Source organism: Miscanthus floridulus, chromosome 1 (genome assembly GCF_019320115.1).
Source record: "Miscanthus floridulus cultivar M001 chromosome 1, ASM1932011v1, whole genome shotgun sequence".
Taxonomy (NCBI): domain Eukaryota; kingdom Viridiplantae; phylum Streptophyta; class Magnoliopsida; order Poales; family Poaceae; genus Miscanthus; species Miscanthus floridulus.
The window spans coordinates 6,465,071-6,487,377 of record NC_089580.1 but is presented as its reverse complement, the minus strand read 5'-3'; the positions used below and the strand labels follow the sequence as shown (position 1 = coordinate 6,487,377).

General features: G+C 46.6%; 2 protein-coding genes across 2 annotated transcripts; one reads left to right on the top strand and one right to left on the bottom strand.

Annotated features, from left to right (window-relative positions):
* Nucleotides 1-4,359: 4,359 nt before the first annotated feature.
* On the bottom strand, nt 4,360-7,487 carry LOC136471800 (uncharacterized GPI-anchored protein At4g28100-like). Its single transcript, XM_066469551.1, has 2 exons — nt 6,801-7,487; nt 4,360-5,201 (listed from the first exon to the last, which is right to left on the bottom strand). The coding sequence occupies exons 1-2, from the start codon at nt 7,302-7,304 to the stop codon at nt 5,166-5,168; spliced, it is 540 nt and encodes a 179-aa protein (XP_066325648.1). The 5' UTR covers nt 7,305-7,487; the 3' UTR covers nt 4,360-5,165.
* Nucleotides 7,488-12,979: 5,492 nt separating this feature from the next.
* LOC136451563 (scarecrow-like protein 34) lies at nt 12,980-21,762 on the top strand. Its single transcript, XM_066452265.1, has 2 exons — nt 12,980-13,063; nt 19,525-21,762. The coding sequence occupies exons 1-2, from the start codon at nt 12,980-12,982 to the stop codon at nt 21,760-21,762; spliced, it is 2,322 nt and encodes a 773-aa protein (XP_066308362.1).
* Nucleotides 21,763-22,307: the final 545 nt, after the last annotated feature.

Sequence of the window (22,307 nt, the reverse complement as noted above, 5' to 3'; positions counted from 1 at the left end):
CGTTGGGTCCTCAGCGGCCATCCACTGGAGCGACGGCTCGCCCCGCGCGGGGGAGCGGCTGCCCCCCGACAACAGGGCTGAGGGCGACCTCCTGCTGATCCTCTCCACCACCGCCACGACGCTCGAAGACCCTCCGGCCGTGTCCTCATCCATCCGGCCCGCCTCGGGCGCCGTAGCCTGGGCCACAGGTGGCGCGGATTGCGCCGCCCCCTCGGATGCCACCATGGCAACATCCAGCCCCACCAGGCTTGTCGCGGTCACGGTCACCTTCGCCTGGGCCTCCGGTGGCACAGACTGCGTCGCTCCCTCGGATGCCACTGCGGCTATGTCCGACTGCGTCTGGCTCGTCAGGGTTGGGGGCGATCCAGCCGCGTCCTCCTCCGTCCGGCCCGCGTCGAGCGCCGTCGCTTGGGCCACCGGAGGCACGAATTGAGCCACCCCCTCGGACACCACCATGGTGGTGTCTGGCTGCTCCTGCCTTAGTGCGGTTACGGCCACCTCCACCGACGATACCGGACCCTCAGCTGGCAGTGTCGCGCCCGCCACGGAAGACGCCGCCTGCTCGGCGACCACCGAGGGCATGGGCGCCACCGCGGGCGCCACCGGATCGACCAACAAGGCCGCAACATCAGCGCCGCTCCTGCCCGAAACAGGGGCGACGTCGGGCAGCGCCGTTCGTCCCACCTGAAGGGCAAGGCTCTTCTTGGGCGCCAGCCCCAGAGAGTGGCCCCGCCGCAAGAATCTGCAAGAGGGAAAAAGGCATAAGGTCAAAAGAGAAGAATAAAAAGGGGGAAAACAGGGGAATCAGTGGCCTACTCTAGCGCCTTGGGGCGGCATGAATGTTTCGGAGATGAACCCCCAGACCCCTGCCCCGACTCGTCTAGGCGGGACCGCTTCGAGCCTACCCCCTGCTCCTGGGCAGGGGGACTCACCTTCCTTATCTCTAAGGGCACGGCGACGGAGTCGCCCCTCTCTGTCGATGCCTCGGGCATGGTGGCAGATTCGCCCCGTCCCATCCACCGATCCTCTAGCGGCACCCCGGGTGGGGCGGCAGATTCTCTAGCTCCCATCGGCCCCGCGGATGGGCCGATGGTTCAGCCCACCTCCACCGATCTGATGGACTCGCTTCCCTCCTCATGGAATGGGAAGGGTCCCTACATGGGTCGGTGGGCGTCTGTCCGCATATCCTCGTCTGCCAGGACGTCCCAATCCACTCCGGTGGCTACCTCGTTGCCGTCATCGTCGTCGTCACTGCCTGTCTCCTCTCCTCGATCACGCATTTGCCGCTTCCATAACAGCTTCTTCCCAAGCTCCCTCGTCTTTTTGTCCCACTCGGCCGCGATACGGTTCACTTTTGCTAGGGTCCAATCCTTCTGCAATGGAGCCAGGCTATCCTTGAAGAATAGTCCCCCGGCAAGTCCCGCCATCCCCAGGGTCACCTTCAAGGGGTTGGAAATTCAAGTGAAAAAGGAGTACGGAGAAGGAAAACTTACGAAGTCAATAAACCACGATTCCAGTCGCATTGGGGGATGCCCTGACACTGGGAACACGAAATCAAGGACGACGCCAGTGGTGTCCTTTGAAGGCTCCATTGCCTCCTTGATGCGCTGCACCACCTCGAACGGAGGCAGCGCCTCGTCGACAAGCACCGTCCCTTCGGACGACGCTCCGGGCACCATCTGGTGCAGGGAAAGCACGCGCGCCATCAGCGGCGCCACCCTCCTCGCATGGTAGGCACCGATGATCCCCGAACCCTTCACGCCCCTGTTCTTCAAAGTTTGGAGGGCAGCGAGAAGGTCGTCGATGTTCTTCCTCTCCTTGATCGGGATGCCCCACCTCCACGACCCCGGGGCCTCCTTGATGATGCACCCGGAGAAGTCTGGCAAGGGGGCGGCGGCGTCATCCTTGACATAGAACAATTACGAATGCCACCCCTTATTGGAGGTGGATAGACGCATTAACAGGTACGCATCTGCCCGGTTGTTGTGGAGGTGAATGCCGGCGCATCCCACCGACGTGGGCAGCTCCTGCTTCCCAACCCGCCTCTTCAGAAGGTTGACGGTGAAGATATGCTGCCACAGGTCGAAGTGGGGATCAATCCCCAAGAACCCCTCACATAAGGCGACGAATGCCGCAATGTGCTGGATCCCATTGGGGGTAAGGTGCTACAGCTCCACCAGGTAGTAATCCAACAGCCCCCGAAGGAACGGGTGAGTAGGTATGGTGAATCCCCACTCATGGAAGTGAGCGAAGGACACGACATACCCTTCGGGCGGCAACGGCTTGTCCTCATCACCGGGCAGCCACCACTCCTCGGCGGCGGTCAGCGGGCGAAGGAGGCCACGACGAACGAGGCCCTCCAGACGCTGAGGGGTGATGCTAGATCTGCCCCACGGCTCCATTGAAACGATTGAGAGGGGGTGGACGCGAGTTCAACGGTGGCTGCGATGCAGATGCGAGCTTGACGATGGCCGTGATGCGAGTACGGAAGGCTCTGGCGTTTGGCGACGGAGGTTGACGATGCGAAGGCGAAAAGGCGAAGTACGGAACCCTGGGGGCGAACCCTGTGGTTTTATAGGGGCGACGGATGCGAGAAGGGCAACCATCCGCCTCGATCTCCGAGCCTGCCACGACACACCGCCGCGTCACACCGTGGGATACGCGCCAGCGATCCCTATCTCTTCCCACCAAAATCACGCCGGACGATTCGTCTTCCCGAGCGGATCGGACTCTTTTCCCACAGAAGGGACACGGGTCAGAAGATTTCCCCTTTGGCCTGTATGGGCCCAGAAAGCCCAAGGGTCCGCCCAACAGTCTCGATGGCCATCCCAACGAGGGACAGGACCGCGAGCGACTAAGACGCAGGTATGCAAGCATCAGTAGGGCCTCGTTCCACGGTCGAGCCCCAGCCAGGCAGACCCTGGATGAAATCCCCGCGAACTGGATACCAGGGTTCCCTTGAAACTTTTGAGTTGACAAAAACCAAATCTCACAGCCTTACCCACAAAGGGTCCGAAATTACCCCCCGAGCGATTCTATCCGAATCACCCGGGGGCTCAGGGGCTACTGTCGGGGTCCTAATACCAGGGTACCCAATGAGGTGGGACTAATGACCATCGAATGTTGACGCTTCCAGTCAGACAAAGAGCACTACTACGCTTCTTGCCCAAACGACGAAAGACTGGTTCCGCCTCGCCCGACGGCTAAGGGCTAGCTCCGCCTCGCCCGACCCCCGAGGGGTGGGCTCCGCCTCGCCCGACCTCCAAGGGCGGGCTTCGGCTCGCCCAATCCTTGAGGGTCGGCTCCTCCTCGCCCGACGTCCAAGGGCGGGCTCCGCCTCGCTCGACCCCTGAGGGCTAGACTCCGCCTCGCCCGACGGTTAAGGGCTGGCTCTGCCTCGCCCGACGATCGCACCCTACTCCTTCATGAGGACGAGCACAGGATACGACAGGACATTCGAGTCAACCATGATATCGAGGGCCATGCCCTGTGCGCCTGCGGGAAGGTACTGGCAGGATACGATGGGACCGGCGCTTTAGGTCCTTTCTGACGTAACAGTGCCCGAATAATATTGTACGCGCCGACTTTTGTCCCACTGTGTAGTAGGCACCGCCTTCAGTCCTTGGGCGCGGATACTAACACAAACATACAACAGCCATTACGGTCCAAGACAGAAATCACACCATCTACAGTGACGGACGTATGGTCACTTCCCCTGTTACTCCCCGAGGGGTCACAACGCGGCTCTCCGACGCGCCGCACCGTCCGCCGACGTAGGATGGGACGCACCCACTTGCTAAATAAGGTCAGGGCATGGCCTACGAAGATCAGCAAACACGCCACCTCTGACACAGTCTGCCATGTTAATCAGGGCAGGCATAAAGAAAAAAGAAGACCCAACTCCCTCGAAGGATCTTCGATACCTTTGGTATTTTTCTCTTTCTCCGATCTATAACCCCGGCTCCCCTCTTGGTCTATAAAAGGGAGGGCAGGCCCCCCCACCAAAGGGACCGAGGCTAGACGGATAGGTTCAACACACACGACACTTCACACACGGCTGAGCAGTGACCAAGCTCTCGGCGACCTTTTCGATCATTCAATCAGAGACTTGGGACTCGTACCTCTCTCGACTGTTTGTACCCCCTACTACGAACCATTTTGATACTAATAACACGAGCAGCAGTAGACTGAACGTAGGGACGTTCAGCCCGAACCAGTATAAACCTTGTGTCCTTTAGTGCACCATCTGGACCTAACGCGCAACAATCATAAATTTACTAGCCGGTGATGGTTCGAAACACCGACAATACTATAGAACACCTCATGAGTATTATATAAATACACAAAGATAGTAATCATATAACATCTCATTTATATCATGTGAACATCTAAGAACACATAATAAATATTACATGAATACTACGCGAACATTACATGTATCTCACAAAATAAAGAAAAAATAGAACATACAAAGAAAAAAAAATTAGAATAGCTAATAACAATAAACTAATGAGGAAGAAAAAGGAAACTGAAAAGGAAAAGGAAAAAGAAAAGAACAGAAAATCCAAAGAAAAAGAGAAGGAAAAAAAACAGAATAAAGGAAAGAAAAACAAAAACAAAAGAATATCTCACGTGAGTGTAGGATGGTAGCTCAAGTATTTAGTGCAACTAGCGTTTCTTCTATGGCTCGCAGCAACACATCAACAAATAAATAAAACAAGAAAAACATGAATGAAAAAATGTAATTAGAAAAACAAGAAATAAACAAAGATAAAAAATAAAAAAATAAAAAAGAGAAAGAAAAATCACAGGAAAAGAAAATGAAAAGGAAAAAATAAAAAGAAATATATAATAAGAACCACGTACCAACCTGCCTAAATAAGAACCTCGTACGAACCTGCCTGGGCGTGAGTTGCGTGACTTGACTAGAAACCACGCCATTTTTGAGATGGCCAATGGTGTTTTTACTATTGTGGATAAATAGAAGTGCAGAGATGCTGAAAAGTAATATTTATGTTATCCAGCTATAGTTCTTGTAGTTTGATAAATGCATTTTAGCAATAGGATATTTTATTGTATCTCAATGCTGGAAAAAAACTGGAGATGATGAAATCATATCTCAGAAATTTATCAATTGTAGATTTTGGACTTCAGTCTCTTTCTCATCAAGAATCAATCTGTGGGAAAAAGTATGCAGCACCCTGGAAAGATAGAAAACAAAAACAAAATTACAATATTTAAAACATTTGTGCTCTGCCCAGGAAATTAATTAAGTGGCTTATCAATGATTGTAACCTTAAAAAAATGGTAAATTCTAAAAAGGATGTATCCACTTAAATAACATCGGAGGAAAAAAAATCACACTTAAATAATTTCGCTTCTAACTGATTTGACATTCGAATTTCTGACGGTATGGGCCCAACTAATCTGTGACGTTTAAGAATCCTGAATGAAGGAGTAGTTGGTTGGTTTTGCTAATTTGATACGAAAAACGATGTTTAGCGGAAACAGTTAGCATGTCCATGTAATAAATCTGATACTGTTGAAAAATGGACATTAGATCGATGATGGATTGCCATGATTTTTTCTATCTCTGCAATAATCAGCATATGAGAAATGAGTATACTATAGAGAGTACTATGTAGAAGATGGATTTGAATTATCATATGATTCACAGAAAAGATAAGAGCTTTTGTGCAAGGCTAGGTGTTTAATTATGTAGATAGTCTGACCATCAGCTCTTGCCTGCAAAATCGAACGTTCAGGTAAATATACACAATATAAGTTAAAATATATAATAAAATATACATGTTCATGGGCTCAAATCAGGGAGTCAGTCCTTTGGATAAGTATAAATCAGAATAGAGAGTCATAGCTGATAATAATTTAACAAAAACTTTGGAACTAATGACAGTAGATATACTAAAATTAACTACAAAAGTAATTAGGGGAAGCACACGGTGTATATCTAATTAGTCCGTACATGGCAGTTAACTTAATGTGGAGGGTTCTTTGTCATGTCAGGAACATGGAATCCTTTGATCATGCAGTAGGAAAGCTGGAGAAGCTATTAGCAAGTTCAGAGAGGATGGGATGGTGAGCTACCACGACTTAGAAGAAATGGGGCAGATATTTGTCTTCAATTAATTCTAAGCATGAATTCTTTCTTAGGTGCAGATGCTTAAGACACAAATATTATGAACTGTAATGCCACACATTTTAGATGTGGGCACCAAGAAGAGCACCGACCGAAACCTAGCCTAGCCTATCTATGGTTAACAGGAAACAGGTGAACATGTACAATAAGATCAGGCCATACCACAGTACCACACCAAGCAGTCAAGCACTGCGATAAAATCATATCAGGATGTGGTTTAATGTTGCCTTCTTACTGTTGAATATCAAAATATCTGCTTGCGAAAGGTGAACAATTATTTTTGTCCCTTTCTTAATGTATTGACTCTTTGGTAAAATGGCAAGCATTGCTTGGGCCATTATTTCAACAGACTGAAAAAACTACAGAAGAAATCTAAACTGAAACCTTGCATTTTAAAAGTTTTTGGTTCAATTCCAGCCTGATCGGGTCTTATGCACTGATGTGATGAACGGTGCAGAGATAAGTCTCCTGTTCGAAATATTGCGCAGGGAATTCAATGGAGTCGAAATTGTTGAAACTTGACAAATTTGAGCACGGCTATGAACTATTCAAGAAACTCAACAATCCATAAGTCCATATTATCCAGACCTAAGGTGAGCCCGCATCATTTTAGGAGAGAAAGCTAGCAAGAAAAAGGTTTTACCTTTTGCAGAGACTGTACGCATCGGAAGCTGGCGGCGTAGGAGGCATTGCGGCAGCTCTTCTCCAGATCGTTCACCGCCGCGGTAGGCGTGGCGTTCTTGGCCGCGGCGCCAGCTCCGACGGAGAACGCGGCGGGGCAGCGGAGTGAGCCGATCTGGTGGAGCCGGATGCTGTCGCACGTCGCCTTGGGAAGGGGCAGCGGCACAAGCCCCTCCTCCCGGGCGAGCGCCGAGGGCACGGACAACGCGGTGTGTGCGTGTGCGGCGAAGAGCCAGATCGCGAGGACTGGGCAGCAGCGGTCGCGGTCGAGCGAGCCTGGGCCCCGCCGGCGCCGCACGTCGCGGCCACGCCATCGAACAGCTCGGCCGAGAGGTCGAGGTGGCAGGGCGAGGTGCCCTCGGCCACCGGCGCGGGTTTGGACCGGCTCCACGGCGCGTGCGCGGCTGGACCCGGGAGCATGCGACTCCAGCGGCCCAAGCTCGGTGGGCCCTCGGCGGGCGGCCATGGCGCGGCTGCTCCCGGCGCGGGCGCGGCCGTCCCCCGAGCACGTGACTCCGGCGGCGCGAGCTTGATGGGACCTTGGCGCAGCGCGGCTCCACGAGCAGCTGGTCCCCCGGCGCGGCGCCCATCAGCCATCAGCTCGTGGGGCTGCGCCGCTTGCGGCCCGCGAAGATTCGCGAACGACGACTAAGCGGGTAGCAGACCCGAACCAACCCGCATTGAACGGTCCAGCAGCCATTTAGGTTGGCTGGTTCGTATAGTTGTTGGTTTGTTTATGTGAGAGAAAAGTACTGCTGGTTGATTTGTATGAACAGTAGTCATGGGAGGGGGCTGGCCAGCCAGCCCAGCCCCAGCGATCAGGCTGCAGATCTTAGGCTCGCCCGATCCAACGGTTGACAGTTAACGGGCGACGTGGCCCTATCCGTTAGCTCGTTTTGGGTGCAGAATTCATATGGTAAGATAAGATGGCTGGGCCGCGCGTTCCTCAGTGGGCCGCTTGTACAATAGTTTATTGAAGACGTGCGGCTCCGAGACCGAGCTTCAGCTCGGATCGCAAAGGCTTGCGGTGGGCAGCTTGTCCACTATGGGTTCGAATCTGGTGCTCACCGGGATTTATTTCTAAAAATCTATAGCCTCTCTCGCGTGGAGTTATAAGGGGATTGAGACACGTTCGTTGCCTTAGTTTTAGGTTTGTTTATACATGAATAATATGAATAGTGTGTGTGTGTTAAGTGAACATACGTGTGTACGAATAGATACTATGGCTGTATGTAGACGAGAAAAAAAACCGCGCTGCTCCAACTGCTGGCAAAACCCACGCGCGGGAACTGGTGCGCGCGCCCGTCGGCACCGTTTGGCGCGAGCTTCGGTCCCGAAGATTTCCGGAATGGACCTCCTGGGTGGAGGTGGAGATCCGTGCGCGTGCCCCGAAGTCCGAATAGCATTGCCAGAACAGTCTTGCACAGAGTATCTCTAATATCAACTCCCTCTATTATCTTTTTATTAGGCGTCAGGATGGTTTCTCAGTTTTGACATTATATTATAGCAAGGTTAATAATATAGCCAGCTATCGGCTGTATGAAAACTTACTGTCAATCTATCAGCATACTCATATAATAGTTAGGCGGTTTATGGCCTACTTATCTGTCTCATAAAAATTATTAGCATAAGTTTACAAGCCACTTGTTTTCTCTCCTCCTCCTCCTCTCTTTCCGTATCAGCGTACAACTCATTAGCTTCTTATTATACTTGCTCTTAGGTGTGGGCACGGTATTGAGGTGGATTTAAAGCTGTGTCCAACTAGACCACCGGCAGTTATTATTAGTTTATTACTCATCGATACAGATTCCAAGAGTTTTTTCATGCATGCGTCCAACCACGAGTTCCCGCGCGTGGCGCATGGATGCACCTCTGACCTCGTTTCTGAAGTTTCTTGATATCTGTAAAACTCTCTCACGCCTAAAAAAAAAAGATAATGGAGTGAGTACTATACTAAACTAGAAGACTACCCCATGCGTTGCTGCAAGATTTTCTTAAAAACAAATATGTTATATACATAGCATTACAATATGATATTCTGTATACTGTGTATTTATATGAATTTGAGTTGCATGTTATTTTATTGTATCAGATTTGGTAAAAAATCAATAAGCTAATAGAAGAAAAACCAATAGAATATTTGATTAATTATAGAGGAATAGGTGATGAAATAAAGTATTGTACATGATAGAGATGACATGGACATTTTTTGTAATTAATAAGGAATGATATTGACTTAGTGGGGAATGATGTGGACACATTTCATGAAGAGCTATAACATCTAGGCCATGTTTGGTTCCAAGCTTCTAAAATTTTAGCTTCTAAAAGTTTTAGGCAGCCTTCTAAAAGCTCCTAAAAGACTGTTTGGTTTAACCTTATAAAACTGACTAAAGACAATAAATGCTATGTCAAAAGGACCATGATGCCCTCCCGCTTGCCCGTGCTCTTTCTCTGCATGCCCCTGCTCCTTCTTCTCTGCATGGCGCCACACCGTGCGCCTAGGTACTTCCAGGCGTCGAATTTTTTTTGTTACTGGCGCCAACACAATGAAGTGTCCATACAAATGTTCGTACACTCATACAATCAGAAAGAAGTGTCCATAAATCATCCATACAACAATTCAACACATCAATAAAATCACCATTACAAGTTGTCATCTATGATCTACTAAACAACCCATCGGCTATCCAATCACGGAACTCATTCATGTTTACATCTTCGTCTCCATGACGCACATTTGACACATTACCGACAGAAGAGGATCCTTCAGCAAATGGAACATAGTTCTCATCATTATCAACCAAATCAAAGTCCACATCTCTCAAAAAACTGTCCCTAATAAAATGCACCAGGTCCTCCTCCCAAATGTCCTACACCGCGATTGCCAATACTCCCTTGAAGCAAACCTTTGCCTCACCCACGTCCAAAACCAACTTTGCCTCCAAGCAAACCTCTGCCTGTACCACGACCTACGCCATCAGGTGCTCGGACTCTGCCTCTAGAGGCCCGAGGAGGTAGTGGATGCTCATCGCCCTGTAGAATGGCTTGATACAAGTCAATGCTGGGGAAGACGTCCGCCTGTGAATTGAGATCCAAATGCTCCATGTGGCGGCGGGGAGCGGACAGGGAGGGGGCCGACTGCGAAAGGAACGGGCCGAAGTCGTCTTCGTCCGAATCTTCCGGAGTTGAGCTGATACTGCCTTCAACGGAGGAAGAACCTTAGGATAGGAAGTCCCTGTAACCATACTTGTCCATGGGCACACACGTGGCCGGGTTGGGGGAGGGCATGGCTGGCGGTGGGGAATGGCATGGGGAAGGAACCTGCGCACAAAAATAGATCGATGGATACGGAGATGGGATCGGGCAGGCGGCAAACCAAGAGATCGGGAGGCGAAGGATCCGAAGCCTCACCTCTGGTGTTGCTGGCGTGCTGCCTTCCTAGGCGCCGCTGGTGTGAATCGTGCTAGGCGGCGGGGGAGGGCACGGGCGGCATCGATGTTGCGGCGGGGGAGCGTCCGTCCGCTAGTTCTTGGGCGCAGACGGCGCTGTGTGGCCTCAAACACCGGTGAGGAGGGTGGATCTAGCGGCGGCGGGGATGGGGGCGATGGGGGTGTGCCGGGTGCAAAGGGAAGGAGGGAGAGAGAGAGAGAGGATGGAGGCGCGGGAGGGTGGGACAGAGAGAGGGAGGGGGCAATAAATGAGGGGTACTGGGGTCCAGGAAGGACTTTAGAAGGTTTTAGGAGTGGGTGGAGCTCCTAAAGAAAAACCAGGCTCCTAAAACTTTTAGGAGGTTTTAGGAGGTAGTGTTTGGTTCTTTAGACAGATTCTATCCAGATTTTAGCTCCTAAAGTTTTTAGGAGGTGTAACCAAATAGGGCCCTAGTGGGTCACTTAGTCAAAAATAATGTGGACACCTTGCATAAAGAGAAAATCATATAGTGGGGTTTAGCTTTATTAATTAACTTGAAGGATACCCCGCGCATTGTTGTGAGAATTATGGATTAGTGGATTGCGTGGTATGATGACATGGACAACAAAATGCTTATTTGTCTTGTTGATGTGGATATTACAGTTGCATGTGCTAGTGGATTCTAATTGGACGTGAGAGTGCATTGCCTAGTCTTGCATGTTGAGATAAATAGCTAGTGGGGTTTTACTTAGTGGATTTTTAATTATATGTGATAGTGCATTGCGTAGTTGACATCTTTCATATTGAGATAAATAGCTAGTGGGATTTTGCTTTATAAGAGTATAAGATCTGAGCTAAGGTTTGGGTGATGGATAAGGTCCCGTCACCCGTTAACCTGCTAACCATTGGATCCAGTGAAGGTGCGATATTGATCACTCGATCTGGATTGTCATGGGTATTGGAACCGTTAAGGCTCGGACCTGGATGTTCGCGAATTGTTGCGAACCCGCACTTGTATTACTCCTTATGCTGCCACTCCTGCAGCTGGCAGCATTGCTCGTACCTCCCTCCTATCGTCTGCCACTATCTCACGCTCCTGATCCCTCCTCATGGATCTTGCGCTCGTGGCCAATCTCGATTCACAACTAGTTTTTGATTCACAATTCTCTAAGCGTCGGGTTCAAAATTGAATGGTTTTGATAGTTCAGGTGTCAAAGTTAGACAAAGTCAAGAGTTGAGGGGCCAAAATGGTTAAGCAAGTACTTTAGTTTTGTAGATATTTATGAAAAAATCGTGGACGCGGCTCGGGTTGTTTTGTCCAACGTGGAGCGGATTTGACCACGCCACGCTGGCATTGACCGCCACGTAGGACGTTGACCTCCATCTAGTGACATGTGGGGCACACGCGTCAACCACCCATCCCCTCCCTCTCCATCCTCACGGTAGCGCCCCCACGCCGCCTCTGGCTCGAGCATCACCGGCGCAGTCCCCCACAACAGCACCGCACCTACATCGCCACCAAGGCAGCGCCACAACCCATGGGCGAAATTCGAACGCTGCCTCCTAACTGCTGCAGCTGCTAGAGTTATGCCTTGCCGAAGAAATCTCGATGCCAACCCTTGCCTGCTATAGCTGCCGGAGCTACACCCTACATGGCCTCCGCGCCCGCAGCCGTAGGAGGAGGCCGACCGGCAACCAGCGCTGGCCCACGCAGCCCCAAGGCCGGCTACGGCTCGGTGGGAGGCGGGTCATGGCCTGCTGGCCATGTGTGCTGGTGGCCCGACGACCACAACCGTGACAGCGGAGAGGAGCCGAGGAGAGGTGCGCCAGGTGCGGGACAAAGAGGGCTCTGCAGGAAGTGGGCCGTGGCCTGCTGGCCATGTGCGCTGGCTACCTGGCGGCCATGGCCATGGCGGAGAGATGCCACAGTGGTGGGGAGGAGGCGAGGAGAGGCACGTCGGGTGCGTGAGGAAGAGGGCTCGGCAGGAGGCGGGTTGTGGTCTGCTACTTTGCTGGCCAAGTGCGATGGCGACCTAGCAGCCATGGTTGTGGCGGAGAGATGCCACAGCAGCGGGGAGGAGCCGACGAGAGGCGCGCTAGGTGTGGAAGGGAGGGGGCTCAGTGGGGAACGCGGTGGTGTCCCGGCCACTCGCGTAGGAGGCCGCGGTGGCAGCGATGCCATGGCCGTGGTGCTCGAGCACCACCGCCTTGCTCGCGCACCACCCTGCTCACGCACCGCCGTAGCCTGCTCGAGCGTCGTCGCCCTGCTCGCGTGCCGCCGCTGCAACTTGGCATCGTCGCCCTACTCGCATGCCCGCGCGTCCCAATCGCATGTGCTCGCCGGCCATGGCGTGGCCGCTTGCTCGTCCGGTGCCCCCCGTGCGTGAGCCCGACGGCGGCTTAGCTGGCCCGACACGGCAGCCCCCACACGCGCTCGCTCGGCGGCTGCAAACAAGTGCAAGGAGAGCAGCGGCCACAGTGGCGCAGCTGGTGGTGCTCGAGCTCGGCGGCCATGGCGTAGCCGCCTGCTCGTCCGGTGGCAGAGCAGCGCGCACGCGCGAGCCCGACGACGGCTCGACTGGAGTTGCGCCTCACTATCTCATCACCGTCAGGAGCTGCGCCTCACTGTCTCGATTGGAGCTGCGCCTCACTGCCTATCCAAATGCTGCTGGAGCTGGAGGAAGGAGAGGGAGGGAATGAGTGGGTGACGCGCGGGCCCCACATGTCGCTGAGATGCAGGCCAGCGTCCTACGTGACGCCAGCGTGGCGTGGTCAAAACCGCTCAACGTCGGTCAAAATAGTCTTGCCCCCGTCCAGGTGCTAAAAATGAACGGTTTTAATATTTGGGGTACCGGTACTAGACGGTTTTGTAGTTGATGGTTAAAATTAGACCAACACAATAGTTGAGAGACCAAAAGTGGACTTAATCCATTTAAATTTACTTATTTAAATATTTATATATATTAAAGTATTTATTTACACTGTATTGGATTTTTAACATAAAAAGAAGTTTTAAAATAATCATAAACTAAACCTTGGTACCAAAAAAACTCTAAAAGTATAATCTATCTCATCGAGATCTACAACTACAATTCGGGTTATTTCTCTAACTGGGTTCGTACGAAAAACTTAAAAATTTTGAATTTCAAAATATGATAACTTCAAACATAATTTTGTAATCATAAATGATTTGAAATGAAAAAGTCGTTAACTAGTTTTGATTATTTCTCTGTCCAAGCTTGTTTGAACAATTCAAAAAATTTAATTTTCAAAATAAGAAAAGTTCAAACGTATAGATTATATTTTTAAATAAATTAGATCGTATTTAGAACAAAACAAATTGAATACATAAAAATACAAAAAAGTGTAGAGAATTATTTTAATACAAATAAATAATTATCAATAAGTAAATTTAAATATATATATTTTTCATAAATATCTAGAAAACTAAAGTACTTGATTAAGCCTTTGAACCCTCAATTCACGGGCCTCCAATATGTTGCACTTGTCTTTTTCGTCTCTCCTGGAACCTTATTAGCAAGTACTTTTCAAATTATAAGATATTATGATTTTTTTAGATGCATAACTTTTACCATATATCTAGACATAATGTTTATTTTGGTGCATAGCAAAAACTATATATTTAGAAAAAAACAATAATGTCTTATAATTTGGAAGAGAGAAATACTCTAACGTTGCTGCCCTAAAATGACTTATAATTTATAATGGAAGGAGCAGTAAACACGAGTGTGTATTTTCGCACAAACATTCGGCACGAATGTTGGGTACATCGGTGGTACGGCCTTCTACCGGTGGCACAGCCAATCACACATGGAAATAGCCTACTTTTACTTGCCCTACTACACCGGTAGTAAAAAAAAATCACCCTCACTAAAAAAATCGATTTTGACCACAAATAAAAGTAATTTGAGTATTATCACGTGACTTCCAATCCAAAGAACATGATATTGTATGTTGAAGTCACAAACTAAGGTGGGCAAAGCTGCTTATCCAAACTAGTACAAGATTCACGTGCAAATTAATTAAATTAGCTGGCTCAAAAGCGCCGCCTTCTTCTTTTGCACTTTCTGACAGTATATAATTACAAATACTAATGCACAAAGAAAGGTTTACTTCATAGCAAAGCTAATAATACGGCTTATTGGCTATAAGGTTATTTGCAGTCTTCTCTCAGCCCACCCATATAGTAGTTAGCTTTTTACTGTTAATACGTGGTCCACTTGTTAATCTCATAGAGTTTCTTGGTTATTGTGTTCAAGCTGGCTGTACTGTTCGGCTGGTATTAAAGCTGGCTGATAAGCCGATCTTGGCTGATGTGTTGTGAGAGAAAAATACTGTAGATTCTAATAAATCGACTGATAAGTTCAAACGAACAAGCCCTAAAGAGATCGCTTCTCCTCTCTCTCATCCCAATCCCTCGTCCACCTCAACCTCTTATTATACTTGCTATGAGGAGGTCGCTAGCAACAAACATGTCGTCGCCGGCAAGCGGACTGCAACTCCGAGGCTCCGAACTGTGAGCACACCCCCAGCGCCAGCGGCGATGGCACATCTGCCAGTGCCAGGCATGCATAGCTGCCTCTGAAGTAGCATCTGAATCGACGCCCCCGCTTCTGGAGCTCGTTTTGTCCTTGGCTTTGCTGAAGGAGTGAAGGGGCACTGGAGGACGACGACGAAGATCGTAGCTATCAACGTTGGGATCCTCGTCAGAACCACCAGTGAGCAAACTCATACTGCAACGGTGCAACCTGACAAATTGACTCCCTCTCGCCTCTCGCCTCTCGCCTCTCACCTCTCGCTTGCCTCGGCATCACCAGCCACCAGTGAGCTGATTCCAGTCCCCAGGAAGCCAGACCCTCCCGAATCCCTATAAAAGACCTGCCTCGTGGTACTTGTACTTCAAGCTCCTGCTCACGGCCTTGTTTAGATTGAAGTTTTTTCACTCTCTCTTCGTCACATCAAATTTTTGGACACATGCACAGAGTATTAAATAGATAAAAAAATAACTAATTACACAGATTGATTATAAATTACGAGACGGATCTTTTGAGCCTAGTTAGGCCATAATTGGACAATAATTATTAAATACAAACAAATATGTTACAGTGCCAAATACTGATTCCTAACCTCAATCTAAACGAGACCCACGGCATGATCGATCAGTCTTCCATCCATATCTCACAACCGTACAGCAGGTCCGTCCAGGCCTGCTGATCCCATCAGGCGCCACCTGTCTTCTATAGTATGAGGAAGGGTTACGAGCCAATTTAGACCTAGATTTATTCAGTTATATAGTAAGTATTTACAAGGAATACGATATTTATTATGGCGTCGTTCGGCTGATAAAAAAATCAGCCGGAATGCACTGTAGCAAGCTAAAATTCACTGTTCACGCTCTCACAAATTCCTCCGGGTTCATCTAGATTTCTCCAAATTCCTCCAAACGAACAGGGCCCATATCTGAAAAGATCTTCCTTCATCACCAAGATGTCTTCTGATTGCCTTGCGGTGCACGCCGACTAAAGCCGAACACCGTAGGCCTTGATCTTATGGGCTGGACCTCCCCTGATGGTACGGTCCATATCCATTACCGTGGGTACCTAGGTTATACCCCCACATATATAGAGACTGATTCCCTGAAGTTGGCATCACTGTGGAAGAGCAGAGGGAATAATCGCTCGGAAATAACTGTGATCCTGGATGACGTTGGAGGGATGGTGGTGAGCTTCACTTCTTTTAGAGTTGTACACACCAAGAGATTGGCGAATTTTGCAGCACACCTTTGTGCTCAACATGCTTTGGGGACAAAGCAAAAATTTTAGTTGGCTTAGTCCTCCTAGCTTTCTGTAGCAATGTCTGCAAACTGATTGCAATGATCCCATTTAATTAATGAAGCGTCTTTTTTCCAAAAAGAAAACTATAAAAATCATTTAATTTATAACCCCATTGCCATCTCAAAACAACTCAAAGTTCAAAATAGAATGGTTTTTATAGTTGAGGTGCCAAAGTTAGACAAAATCAAAAGTTGAGGGTCCAAGATGGGCTTAAGCAAGTACTTTAGTTTTTTTAGATATTTATGACAAAATATGTATATTTAAACTTACTGATTTGAATATTTATATGTATTAAAATATTTAATTACACTTTATTGGATTTTTACAATGAAAAGAAGTTTTAAAATAATCACAAATTAAACCTTGATACAAAAATTCTTAACTTGATGCAAAAAAATCTCTAAAAATATAATCTATAAGATCTACGACTACAATTTGGGTTATTTTTCTATCCGAGTTCATTTGAATAACTTAAAAAAAAAAGGAATTTCAAAATATGAGAACTTCAAACATAATTTAGGGATTATAAATGATTTCAAATAAAAAATCATCAACTAGTTTTAGTTTTTATAAATATCTAGAAAACTAAAATATTTGATGCCTTTCACGGACCTCCGATATGTTGCAGCTGTCTTTTTCGTCTCTCATACTAGCACCGTATTAGCAAGTACTCAGGATGTTCAGATCTTTTTAGATGCATAACTTTTACTATATATATATAGAAATAATGTTTATTTTGGTGCATAGCAAAAACTATGTATTTAGAAAAACAATAATGTCTTATAATTTGGAAGAGAGGAAGTAATCTGAAGCTGCTGCCCTAGGGAAGGTACACACGAGAGGAGGGTTGTGGATTTAAATCCTACTCCGGTACTCCCTCTATTTCAAATTATAAATTATTCTAACTTTCTAGATACATAATTTTTCCTACACATCTAGATACACACTATATCGAGATTTGGGGCTATGTTCGTTTGAGCTTATCAGCCAGAATGAAAACAGTGTTTTTCTCTCACAACAAATCAGCCGAAAAACAAAATAAGTCCAGCCGAACAGACCCTGGAATGGAAGGAGTAGTAAACACGAGTGAGTGCGTATTTTCGCACAAAAATTTGGCACGGACATTGCGTACTTCGGTGGTACGGCCTTCTACTGGCGGCACACCCAACTTTTACTTTTCCTACTACACCGGTGGTAAAAAACCACCCTCACTAAAAATCATTTTTATTTAAAAAAATTACACAACGCAGACGTCCACGACACTACTTTTTACTTTGTTCATTGGATCCATAGGAATCCCTTTTGATAATGGAGTAAAAGATAATAGAATATTGGAGTTAACCATATTATCAAAGTGGCTAACTCCTTCAATAAACTTGTTCCAGGAAAATTCCAATTCTTCCATAAATTCATATGAATTTCTCACTAATGCAATTTCTTCTGTAAGTTTAGCAATTTTTGGTCTATTCATAGCATATATCTTTTATGGATCTGCTTATTCTTTTTTTCAGAATTTGAATTTTCAAAATTCCCTTGTAAAAAAGGGTCATAGGTTTTGTCGTTCCCACAGCTTCTCCTTTAATGGTTAGGTTTGAATCCTGCAATGGAGCTTCCAAAAAATTTATTTCCGAGTTAATTTTCTCAGTTTTATTAACCCGGCTGCTCTTTATTTATTGCTTTATATTTGTTGTTTCAAAAGTAAAGTTACGATTTCGAATTCTATGCACACTCACTCTTATGAACCGCTAATAAAAGTAATTTGTGTATTGTCGCGTGACTTCCAGTCCAAAGAACATGATACATGATATTGTACGTGTTGAAGTCACAAATTAAGGCGCGCAAAGCTGCTTATCTAAACTAGTACGTACAAGATTCGCGTGCAAATTAAATTAGCTGGCTCAAAAGCGCCACCTCCTTCTTTTGCACCAACCGACAGTACGTTGTATGTAATTACAAATACTGATGAGGTAGCTAGAAGCAAACATGTCGTCGCCGGCAAGCCGACTGCAACTCCGAGGCTCCAAACTGTGAGCACACCCCAGTGCCAGCGGCGATGGCACATGCCAGTTCCAGGCATAGCTGCCTTTGAGAAGCAGCATCTGCATCGACCCCTCCGTCCCTAGCTTTCCAGATGGGGCACTGGAGGACGACGACGAATTCAACTGTACTAGCTATCAACGTTGGGGAGCCTCGTCAGCTCCACCAGTGAGCAATCTCATACTGCAACCTGACAAATTGACTCGCTCTCGCTTGCCTCGGCGCCAGTGAGCTGAGCTAGCTGGTCGCAGGCCCCAGCCAGAAGCCAGACCCTCCCTATAAAAGACTTGCCTCGTGGTACTTGAATGAAGCTCCTCCCGCTCATGGCAGCAAGATCGATCAGTCTTCCATTCATATCTCACAACCGTGCAGCAGGTCCGTCGTCTCCACGTACGTCTGGAATTCAATTTCCAGGCCTGCTGAGTGCTGATCCCATCAGGCGCTATATATCCCTGCAGGGAAACAATGGTGGTAAGTATAATAAGGCCCTGTTATCTCCAAGCCATTTCTTGATCAAGTCCATGTTGTATTAATGCCATCTAGCATAATGGTTGTGTGCCAAATTGAATAAGTGATGAAAGAACCAGTGATTAAGATGGTTATCAGGGACTTTTTACTTTACTTTTCTTGACAAATATATGCTACTTTATTGTGAAGCACGATGAGTAGCATTAAAGTTGAAAGGTGTCATCTTAGCTGGTTACTGTCCTAAACTGTCAATTCAGTTTTCATAGGCAGGTCACCTGCGTAAATTTTCTCTTGCTGCTGTCCACCAGTGTTTCGGGCTGTGGAGTATGTTGTGCCGCTCTAGGTCTCCTGTCTTTGATGACACGGCTAGTGCTTGTATTTAACACACTCTTCTCTTTTCTATCTTAATTGAAAGCAGAGTTCCTGCCGCCTTCTTCCCAATTTTTTAAAAAGCTTTGCTTAATTTACTCCTTGAACTCAAAAGTTTGAAGATTGAACCCTTCTGAGAGGAAAAAAAAGGTTTAGCAAGCTCATTCTCTTCAACCTAATTTTTGTGCTTGGATTGAGCCTTTTATACTCCTAAAGAAGTCCTGAAAATCAAACTGCTCTGACTAGCTAGGAGATTGATACTCCATAGTCTACATGCATCATATATATATATATATATATATATATATATATATATATATATATATATATATATATATATATATATATATATATATATAAGTATGTAAATAATGTGATCCAGTGCATGTTTTCAGAATTTCTCTTCCTAGAGATTATTAAGGAATTATAGTAGTCACTACTGATAATTATATTTGACGTTAAAAAACTAGAGTACAAGGATATATGACATAGTTTGTTACCTGTTTCCATTTTACATATTAAGTTCATTATTTACAGGGGAGTTGACAGGGACCGTCTGACTTTTGGCAAGGATCAAGAACCCCATCAATGGAGTTCAACGACAAATCTAGTTCTAACTTTGAGGATTTCCAAAGCAACATGTCAGCTACTTCTGGGTTCTATGCCTTCGTTGATCCAGCCGATGAGTCAAATGATTTGGAGTTATTTTTGGACCAACCAAGATCCATGCATCATTGTCCTCCTGCATCACATACTTTTAACGACAGTAACCATATTACATTGAGCACCTCTTATTCGAGTACAATAGATGGTTCTCAATTCTGCGACCTCAGTAGCAATGTGGCACCAGATTGGTATGGAACCAGTGTGGCAGACTCTTCTAATAACAGTTGGATCAACTCAGATATAACCATCGACTACTTAAACAAGCTGTTGATGGACGAGGACAATGACGACAAGGTAAAATTACATCATGGAGAGGACGCCCTTAGAGCTATGGAAGAGCCTTTCTATAGAATTCTTGGACAAAATAATCCAGCTTACCCTGAGTCACCATCACTTTGTAGATGTGGTCATCTGAATAACCTCGATGACAGCATCAACAAGTCTTCCGGGCTGTCATGCAGTAGCTGCTCTGTTGCTATTGACTCAAGTAATAACCATTCTAATCACAACTTGCAAGCTTTTGAAGCTCCATGGAGTTTGTCTGACATAGTCAAACAGACAAAACTTTCCACTGAAGGTACACGAAACATGGAGCTTGGTGTGAAAATTGATGGCCTCTCAATTGCTGAAAAGCGTAGCCGAGATAATCAGTCACTTCAGGTAAATGCTGCAGATAGGAGCACGCATGCATCATCTGAGGTTCACAGTGGATATTACTCACGTACAGAAGATTCTTATTTGTTAGAAGCAAGGAGCAGCAAGCAGGTTGCCTTTTCATTCAATGGGCCAACCCGAGATGAGATGTTTGACAGGGTTCTACTCTTCTCTGAGCATAAACCTACGGATGAAGCTATTGTTTTGCAAGAAATGATGACAAATAAATCAACCGGACATTCACAGAATGGACAAGGAAGAACATCAGCTCGGCGGAAGACACGAGGTAAGAAGCAACAGAAGAAAGAGGTGGTGGATCTAAGAACCATTCTTATCCATTGTGCACAAGCAATTTCTGTGAATAACCATACCTTAGCAAACGACATGCTGAACATAATAAGGCAACATTCCTCAATAACTGGAGATGATACACAGAGGCTAGCATTTTGTCTAGTGGACTGCCTTGAGGTGCGATTAGCTGGAACTGGGAGTCAGCTGTATCGCAACTTGATCACTAAAAGCAGCAATGCTGTGGGCATTTTAAAGGTATTCCAGTTGTCTTTAGCGGTAAATCCTTTACTGAGGGCAGCACATTATTTCTCGAATAAGACAATCCTTGATGTCTCGAAGGGAAAACCTAAGGTGCACATTATCGATTTTGGCATTTGCTTTGGTTTTCAATGGCCATCACTGTTTGAGCAACTCGCAAAGAGGGAAGATGGACCGCCCAAGGTTCGGATCACAGGTATTGAGCTACCAAAGCAAGGATTTCGACCAAACCAGATGAATAAGCAGAGCACGGGACAGCGATTAACTGATTATGCTAGCATGTTCAATGTGCCTTTTGAATATCAAGCAATATCAACAAAGTGGGAAACCATATGTATAGAAGATCTCAACATTGAGAAAGATGATGTGCTGATAGTCAACTGCATAGACCGAATGAAGAATCTTGGTGATGAGGCACTATACATAAACAGTGCAAGGAATAGGGTTCTTAAAACCATTAGAATGATGAAACCAAAAGTTTTTGTGCATGGAGTAGTGAATGGATCATACGGTACACCCTTCTTTTTAACACGTTTTAAAGAAGTAATGTACCACTACTCTGCATTATTTGATATCCTTGATAAAACTGTTCCACGAGATAACGAGACAAGAATGCACATAGAGAGGGGCATGTTTCTGTGCCAACATCTCAATGTCATCGCATGTGAAGGATCCGAAAGGATTGAGAGGCCAGAGAATTATAAGAAATGGAAGTCACGAAGCCTGAATGCTGGCCTTGAGCACCTCCCACTGAATCCAGACATTGTGAAAGTAATAAGAGAAATGGTGGGAAAATATCACAAAGATTATGTTATCAACGAAGATGATCGGTGGCTACTACTGGCATGGAAGGGAAGGATACTGAATGCAATATCCACGTGGAAACCTAGTAGTCGTATGTTGGCAACTAAAACTTAAGAAGCTTTCTAGTACAAGCAGAGGTTTGACAATCCTATGTATCAATGTTCTGAACTTATGATATATTTTTAAGCTTTTTATTTACAGTGTGCTGGTAATGCATTGCAATTGGCTAACTAGTTCGACAGTGCCTCCAAAGTGCAACACTTTGCATAGTAGCAGTGCTGCTTTTAAACATTTGAATTTGTGTTGCCAATATATCCTTTCTTACCTACTGAACTAATATGTTTGATTTCTTTTCTGTCATATAATCTATGGTGTTTGCATTACGCCTCAAAATGTTGCCTGCTCGTGGGACAAATTCTTCTTAAGTTTAATTCTTTAATCTTTGTTCATACATGAGCAATACTTCAGAGGTCAGAGCATCTTAACATCCAAGCATGCTCAATTTGTTTGTGAGTTGAGGGAGAAAGAAAATAATGGAGGATGCTAAGGGCAATGCTGAATTTTGGATCCTCGTAACTAGATAAGATCACAATTGGTAATTACTAGCAGTATAATAACAAGGCACGGTCATGCTGAAAGGTCTTAATGGCTAGAGGGAG